This window comes from Oncorhynchus gorbuscha, unplaced genomic scaffold (assembly GCF_021184085.1).
Source record: "Oncorhynchus gorbuscha isolate QuinsamMale2020 ecotype Even-year unplaced genomic scaffold, OgorEven_v1.0 Un_scaffold_5898, whole genome shotgun sequence".
Taxonomy (NCBI): domain Eukaryota; kingdom Metazoa; phylum Chordata; class Actinopteri; order Salmoniformes; family Salmonidae; genus Oncorhynchus; species Oncorhynchus gorbuscha.
The window spans coordinates 1-9,006 of record NW_025749608.1 but is presented as its reverse complement, the minus strand read 5'-3'; the positions used below and the strand labels follow the sequence as shown (position 1 = coordinate 9,006).

Here is a 9,006-nt window from a genome sequence, read left to right as displayed (position 1 = left end):
AGTAGAGGGAGGAAGGGAAGACAACACTAGTGATGGCTGGGCTTCATGTTCAGATGATTGTCACCCTTCTTGGTGTGTGAGGTGTGGGGTTGCTGGAGTTAAAAACTCACCCTTCTTGGTGTGTGAGGTGTGGGGTTGCTGGAGTTAAAAACTCACCCTTCTTGGTGTGTGAGGTGTGGGGTTGCTGGAGTTAAAAACTCACCCTTCTTGGTGTGTGAGGTGTGGGGTTGCTGGAGTTAAAAACTCACCCTTCTTGGTGTGTGAGGTGTGGGGTTGCTGGAGTTAAAAACTCACCCTTCTTGGTGTGTGAGGTGTGGGGTTGCTGGAGTTAAAAACTCACCCTTCTTGGTGTGTGAGGTGTGGGGTTTCTGGAGTTAAAAACTCACCCTTCTTGGTGTGTGAGGTGTGGGGTTGCTGGAGATAAAAACTCACCCTTCTTGGTGTGTGAGGTGTGGGGTTGCTGGAGTTAAAAACTCATCCTTCTTGGTGTGTGAGGTGTGGGGTTGCTGGAGTTAAAAACTCACCCTTCTTGGTGTGTGAGGTGTGGGGTTGCTGGAGTTAAAAACTCACCCTTCTTGGTGTGTGAGGTGTGGGGTTGCTGGAGTTAAAAACTCACCCTTCTTGTGTGTGAGGTGTGGGGTTGCTGGAGTTAAAAACTCACCCTTCTTGGTGTGAGCGGTGTGGGGTTGCTGGGGGAGCACAGGGCTGCAGGCCTGTCTCAGGGGTTTGTCGTAGGCCCCACACACCTGGGTGTCTGGGTACAGGGCGCAGGTAAAGTACACTGAGCTCTCATCTCTCACATCAGCCAAGTGGCACAGCTCCTCCTCCTCACAGCCTGAAACACACAGAGAACACCTGAAACACACCTGAAACACACAGAGGACACCTGAAACACACAGAGGACACCTGAAACACACAGAGGACACCTGAAACACACAGAGGACACCTGAAACACACAGAGAACACCTGAAACACACAGAGGACACCTGAAACACACAGAGAACACCTGAAACACACAGAGGACACCTGAAACACACAGAGAACACCTAAAACACACAGAGGACACCTGAAACACACAGAGAACACCTGAAACACACAGAGGACACCTGTAACACACAGAGGACACCTGTAACACACATTATACGAGTGCTAAAGATGAAGGCCATGTGATAGTAGTGAGAAACAACAAAAATATTCAGTGTATGAGATTCAAGGTGAATTGCTTTTGCAAAAGGCAAGCCATGAAGCTGATATATCCTACGTTTCAGACACCACAGCTGAGCCTCCTGTGCAGAGAACTGATGTTTAAAGATCCAGTAGTGCAGGCTGGGGATGTCCCGTTCAGAGTCCACAACAACAGCACTGCTGTCCAGGGTCACAAACGTCTCCTTCACTGCATCTACGGGACGGGATGAGGTACAGCGTAACAAACAGTTGCTTTAGGGTTTGGCTCCTAGTAATAGGAGAATTAAGAAGGCTGAACTAACCCGACAGAACAACTCTGGGGGCTTGTTGTGGGAGGACACTGCTACAGGCTGGGGAGGTCTTGGGACGAGTGGTCATGTCAGACTCTGAAACATGGATCATTTTAGCATGTGAGAAAGAGAAGTCAAGACAACCCAGTAATGTTTATTCAGAAGTACATTGTTTTATAAATCTGCATAAGGAATTAAATGTTCAATACCTTTCCAGAGGTAAATGCCTTGGAACCCAATAATGGTGGCCTGGTAGTCAGTTTTGTTCTTGCTTGATGTTGGCAGAGCTGTATCAGCTGTGAGAGAAACATACTGACCATTACATCACTTCATAAACACTTAGTTACAGAGTAACACTTCATAACCACTTAGTAACAGAGTAACACTTCATAACCACTTAGTTACAGAGTAACACTTCATAACCACTTAGTAACAGAGTAACACTTCATAACCACTTAGTTACAGAGTAACACTTCATAACCACTTAGTTACAGAGTAACACTTCATAACCACTTAGTAACAGAGTAACACTTCATAACCACTTAGTAACAGAGTAACACTTCATAACCACTTAGATACAGAGTAACACTTCATAACCACTTAGTAACAGAGTAACACTTTATAACCACTTAGCTACAGAGTAACACTTCATAACCACTTAGTAACAGAGTAACACTTCATAACCACTTAGTTACAGAGTAACACTTCATAACCACTTAGTTACAGAGTAACACTTCATAACCACTTAGTTACAGAGTAACACTTCATAACCACTTAGTTACAGAGTAACACTTCATAACCACTTAGCTACAGAGTAACACTTCATAACCACTTAGTAACAGAGTAACACTTTATAACCACTTAGCTACAGAGTAACACTTCATAACCACTTAGTAACAGAGTAACACTTCATAACCACTTAGTTACAGAGTAACACTTCATAACCATTTAGTTACAGAGTAACACTTCATAACCACTTAGTTACAGAGTAACACTTCATAACCACTTAGTTACAGAGTAACACTTCATAACAGAGTTACAGAGTAACACTTCATAACCACTTAGTTACAGAGTAACACTTCATAACCACTCAGTTACAGAGTAACACTTCATAACCACTTAGTTACAGAGTAACACTTCATAACCACTTAGTTACAGAGTAACACTTCATAACCACTTAGTTACAGAGTAACACTTCATAACCACTTAGTTACAGAGTAACACTTCATAACCACTTAGTTACAGAGTAACACTTCATAACCACTTAGTTACAGAGTAACACTTCATAACCACTTAGTTACAGAGTAACACTTCATAACCACTTAGTTACAGAGTAACACTTCATAACCACTTAGTTACAGAGTAACACTTCATAACCACTTAGTAACAGAGTAACACTTCATAACCACTTAGTAACAGAGTAACACTTCATAACCACTTAGTAACAGAGTAACACTTCATAACCACTTAGATACAGAGTGACACTTCATAACCACTTAGTAACAGAGTAACACTTCATAACCACTTAGATACAGAGTAACACTTCATAACCACTTAGTTACAGAGTAACACTTCATAACCACTTAGTAACAGAGTAAAACTTCATAACCACTTAGTAACAGAGTAACACTTCATAACCACTTAGTTAGAGAGTAACACTTCATAACCACTTAGTTACAGAGTAACACTTCATAACCACTTAGTAACACTTCATAACCACTTAGTTACAGAGTAACACTTCATAACCACTTAGTTACATAGTAACACTTCATAACCACTTAGTAACACTTCATAACCACTTAGTAACAGAGTAACACTTCATAACCACTTAGTTACAGAGTAACACTTCATAACCACTTAGTTACAGAGTAACACTTCATAACCACTTGGTTACAGAGTAACACTTCATAACCACTTAGTTACAGAGTAACACTTCATAACCACTTAGTAACACTTCATAACCACTTAGTTACAGAGTAACACTTCATAACCACTTAGTTACAGAGTAACACTTCATAACCACTTAGTAACACTTCATAACCACTTAGTAACAGAGTAACACTTCATAACCACTTAGTTACAGAGTAACACTTCATAACCACTTAGTAACAGAGTCATAACACTTCATAACCAGAGTAACACTTCATAACCACTTAGTTACAGAGAGTAACACTTCATAACCACTTAGTTACAGAGAGAGTAACACTTCATAACCACTTAGTTACGGAGTAACACTTCATAACCACTTGGTTACAGAGTAACACTTCATAACCACTTGGTTACAGAGTAACACTTCATAACCACTTAGTTACAGAGTAACACTTCATAACCACTTAGTTACAGAGTAACACTTCATAACCACTTAGTAACACTTCATAACCACTTAGTTACAGAGTAACACTTCATAACCACTTAGTTACAGAGTAACACTTCATAACCACTTAGTAACACTTCATAACCACTTAGTAACAGAGTAACACTTCATAACCACTTAGTTACAGAGTAACACTTCATAACCACTTAGTAACAGAGTAACACTTCATAACCACTTAGTAACACTTCATAACCACTTAGATACAGAGTAACACTTCATAACCACTTAGTAACAGAGTAACACTTCATAACCACTTAGTAACACTTCATAACCACTTAGTAACAGAGTAACACTTCATAACCACTTAGTTACAGAGTAGAGTAACACTTCATAACCACTTAGTTACGGAGTAACACTTCATAACCACTTAGTAACATAGTAACACTTCATAACCACTTAGTTACAGAGTAACACTTCATAACCACTCAGTAACAGAGTAACACTTCCTAACCACTCAGTTACAGAGTAACACTTCATAACCACTCAGTTACAGAGTAACACTTCATAACCACTCAGTTACAGAGTAACACTTCATAACCACTTAGTTACAGAGTAACACTTCATAACCACTTAGTTACAGAGTAACACTTCATAACCACTTAGTTACAGAGTAACACTTCATAACCACTTAGTTACAGAGTAACACTTCATAACCACTTAGTTACAGAGTAACACTTCATAACCACTTAGTTACAGAGTAACACTTCATAACCACTTAGTTACGGAGTAACACTTCATAACCACTTAGTTACAGAGTAAAGTAACACTTCTTTTACCCCCAAATATTTCCAATGGAGATCCTTAATTGAGCTTTTAAGTCCAGGAATAGGTTTAATCTGTGTCTGGGAAACGGTCCTTAAATGTTACGGTAATAGTCTAGGTAGATATCCTTACTGATGTTGAAGTCTTGTCCTCCAAAGTTAAAGATGAACTGTTTCTGCAGTTTATTGTAGGTGACTCCAGCCCCACAGATCCTGTTCGCCTTGGCCAGGCCAGACATCCCAGTCTGCCTCACTGCATAGCAACATGTCTGGGTAGCTCAGCAGACCACACATAATGGTACCTGGACGGACAGAGAGAGACAGAGAGACAGAGAGAAAGAGAGAGAGAGAAAGAGAGAGAAAGAGAGAGAGAAGGAGAGAGGGGGGAGATTTGAAGAATTTAATTGCTCATCAATGATAATATAATATATTGAGATTTACATTGGTTCAGGATGTGCATTGTTTTTTATAAACTGGGTGGTTCGAGCCCTGAATGCTGATTGGCTGTAAGCCGTGGTATATTAGACCATATATCATGGGTATGACAAAATATATATTTGCACTGCTCTAATTAAGTAGGTAACCTGTTTATAATAGCAATAAGGCACCTGGGGAGTTTGTGATATATGGCCAATATAACACGTCTAAGGGCTGTATCTTGGGGCCCCTGAATGACGTTGCGGTCTAAGGCACTGCATCTCAGTGCAAGATGCGTCACTACAGTCCCTGGTTCAATTCCAGGCTGTATCACATCCGGCCGTGATTGGGAGTCCCATAGGGTGGCGCACAATTGGCCCAGCATCGTTCGGGTTTGGCGGGGGAAGGCCGTCATTGTAAATAAGAATTTCTTCTTAACTGACCTGCCTAGTTAAATAAAGGTTAAATAAAATAATTAAAAACAGCCCTTAGTCATGTTATATTGGCCATATACCACACCCCCCTCAGGCCTTATTGATGAAATATCCAACCTATTGGAAATGGGCTAAGATTCAATAAGTGTATGAGCTTCCTCACTAAGCAGCATCACACAATGTGGTTCTGGATGCTGTCTTCACATACGACCACTTAGTAACAGCATCACACAATGTGGTTCTGGATGCTGCCTTCACATACGACCACTTAGTAACAGCATCACACAATGTGGTTCTGGATGCTGCCTTCACATACGACCACTTAGTAACAGCATCACACAATGAGGTTCTGGATGCTGTCTTCACATACGACCACTTAGTAACAGCATCACACAATGTGGTTCTGGATGCTGCCTTCACATACGACCACTTAGTAACAGCATCACACAATGTGGTTCTGGATGCTGCCTTCACATACGACCACTTAGTAACAGCATCACACAATGTGGTTCTGGATGCTGTCTTCACATACTACCACTTAGTAACAGCATCACACAATGAGGTTCTGGATGCTGCTTCACATACGACCACTTAGTAACAGCATCACACAATGTGGTTCTGGATGCTGTCTTCACATACGACCACTTAGTAACAGCATCACACAATGTGGTTCTGGATGCTGTCTTCACATACGACCACTTAGTAACAGCATCACACAATGTGGTTCTGGATGCTGTCTTCACATACGACCACTTAGTAACAGCATCACACAATGTGGTTCTGGATGCTGCCTTCACATACGACCACTTAGTAACAGCATCACACAATGAGGTTCTGGATGCTGCCTTCACATACGACCACTTAGTAACAGCATCACACAATGTGGTTCTGGATGCTGTCTTCACATACGACCACTTAGTAACAGAGTAACACAATGAGGTTCTGGATGCTGCCTTCACATACGACCACTTAGTAACAGCATCACACAATGTGGTTCTGGATGCTGCCTTCACATACGACCACTTAGTAACAGCATCACACAATGAGGTTCTGGATGCTGCCTTCACATACGACCACTTAGTAACAGCATCACACAATGTGGTTCTGGATGCTGCCTTCACATACGACCACTTAGTAACAGAGTAACACAATGAGGTTCTGGATGCTGCCTTCACATACGACCACTTAGTAACAGCATCACACAATGTGGTTCTGGATGCTGCCTTCACATACGACCACTTAGTAACAGCATCACACAATGTGGTTCTGGATGCACCACTTAGTAACAGCATCACACAATGTGGTTCTGGATGCTGCCTTCACATACGACCAAAACAGCATCACACAATGAGGTTCTGGATGCTGTCTTCACATATGACACAGCCTTTTAGCTCGGTCCGTTTGTGCTCTTGTCCCTCCATTGATGTCTTAGCATGACAAGGAGTTGGGCATGTGCACAAACAGACTGGCACTCAGGCTACAGGCTTTTACCTCCGCTGAGAACGTTCTGGTTGAGGATGAAGCCGTCACAGCAGGTGTTCTGGGTACACTCGTCCTGACAGAAAGCGATGGACGTCGGTCAGAGTGGTTCCTTCAGCTGCAACACCACGAGCGGTACACACCAGAACTGGCCTTACGGAAACTCAGAAAGGTCTTCTGGGCCTTAGTGGTGAATTCATGACCTGTGATACAGAGAGAGACTGATTCTCATGGTCTGGTAGAGAAACACAGCTGGATTTAGAGCAGGACAAAATGAACCAGATTCATGTCTGATTGTGCAGTAGGTGAATTCCTTATTCTATTGAGAGAGTTAGAGAGAGAGAGAGAGAGAGAGAGAGAGAGAGAGAGAGAGAGAGAGAGAGAGAGAGAGAGAGGACTTCGTGGACTGTTGTGAGAGAGGAGGACAAAGAACAGGATGGACGTTGTGGAGTTCAGCAGAGTCACTTTGTAAGAGGACAAACAAGCTCATACTGAACCTTTCTTCCTGATGACCGTGACGTTCTGTCTGTCAGCCCCGTTCACCTTCAGAGAACAGCTCAGGTTCTGGAACATATCAGCACCTGCATTTCCCAGGAACCCTTTGGTCTGGGAATCACAAGCAAAGGGGACACTTGAAAGAGTTCACACACAACCCAACAATATCTAATGGAAACAGCAGTCACAGCCAAACCGTTTCGAAAGCATCAAACCTACTATGTCAATTTGGTGTGTTGATTTGTTCTGCAATGAATAATTGAATATAATACGATAGTAACATTTCTGAGAGATTATAGTGATGTTCCTCGTTTGATTAGATGACCCCTAATGACCCTGTAACACTCTTCTATCTCCTGTAGTGTGAATCAGGGGTCCAGAACCCTCTTCTCCTGTAGTGTGAATCTCCAGAGCCCTCTTCTATCTCCTGTAGTGAATCAGGGGTCCAGAACCCTCTTCTATCTCCTGTAGTGTGAATCAAGGGTCCAGAAATGACCCTGTAACCCTTCTATCTCCTGTAGTGTGAATCAGGGTTCCAGAACCCTCTTCTATCTCCTGTAATGTGAATCAGGGGTCCAGAGCCCTCTTCTATCTCCTGTAGTCAGGGGTGAATCTATCTCCTGTAGTCTGAATCCAGAACCCTCTTCTATCTCCTGTAGTGTGAATCAGGGGTCCAGACCCTTCTATCTCCTGTAGTCTGAATCAGGGGTCCAGAACCCTCTTCTATCTCCTGTAGTGTGAATCAGGGGTCCAGAGCCCTCTTCTATCTCCTGTAGTGTGAATCAGGGGTCCAGAGCCCTCTTCTATCTCCTGTAATGTGAATCAGAGGTCCAGATCTTCTAAAGCTCCTGTAATGTGTACAACACACCAACATGACATAGGTTGATTCCCAAATAGCACCCTACACCCTTTATAGAGCACTGCTTTAGACCAGTGGTGTAAGTACTTCACTAAAAAAACACTTTAAAGTACTACTTCAGTTTTTCTTTAAGGGTATCTGCACTTAAATTAAATTATGGATGACTTTCACTTTGACTTGAGTTATTTTCTATAAAGGTATCTTCACTTTGACTTGAGTTATTTTCTCTAAAGGTATCTTCACTTTGACTTGAGTTATTTTCTAGAAAGGTATCTTCACTTTGACTCAAGTTATTTCTAACGATCTTCACTTTGAGTTATTTCTATAAAAGAGTATCTTCACTACTTGAGGCATCTTCACTTTGACTCAAGTATAACGTTGGGTACTTTTCCACTACTGCTTTTGACCAGAGCCCACAGAGCACGATATAAAAAGGCAATTGTGGGTCCCACACTGCGGACGGAGAGGAAAGACAGATTGTGGACGTCCCATACTTGCTCAGAGGTTTGGCATCGGATGTTATGACGTCGGTGCTGTAGAGTTCACAGTGACTCTGTCCTTCTTCAGCGTAAGGACGATGTAAAGACAAGTCTGGACCTGGAAGGCACAAGCTGGGGAGTGACACAAACATAACAATGTTTTACACTCGTGGTTGGTATATAAACACTTGTAGTGAGTCAGAACTTGCACCCTATTCCCTATATAGTGTATG

At 42.2% G+C, this 9,006-nt stretch overlaps 1 protein-coding gene across 1 annotated transcript; it reads right to left on the bottom strand.

The window, feature by feature from the left end:
* Positions 1-661: 661 nt before the first annotated feature.
* On the bottom strand, positions 662-8,905 carry LOC124029246 (thyroglobulin-like; the record flags this gene model as incomplete). Its single annotated transcript, XM_046341023.1, has 8 exons — positions 662-835; positions 1,262-1,399; positions 1,488-1,571; positions 1,685-1,771; positions 4,744-4,863; positions 6,953-7,016; positions 7,433-7,546; positions 8,841-8,905. Coding segments are annotated over 8 exons (846 nt in total), but the record flags the coding sequence as incomplete, so codon positions are not given.
* Between the last annotated feature and the right edge of the window lie 101 nt (positions 8,906-9,006).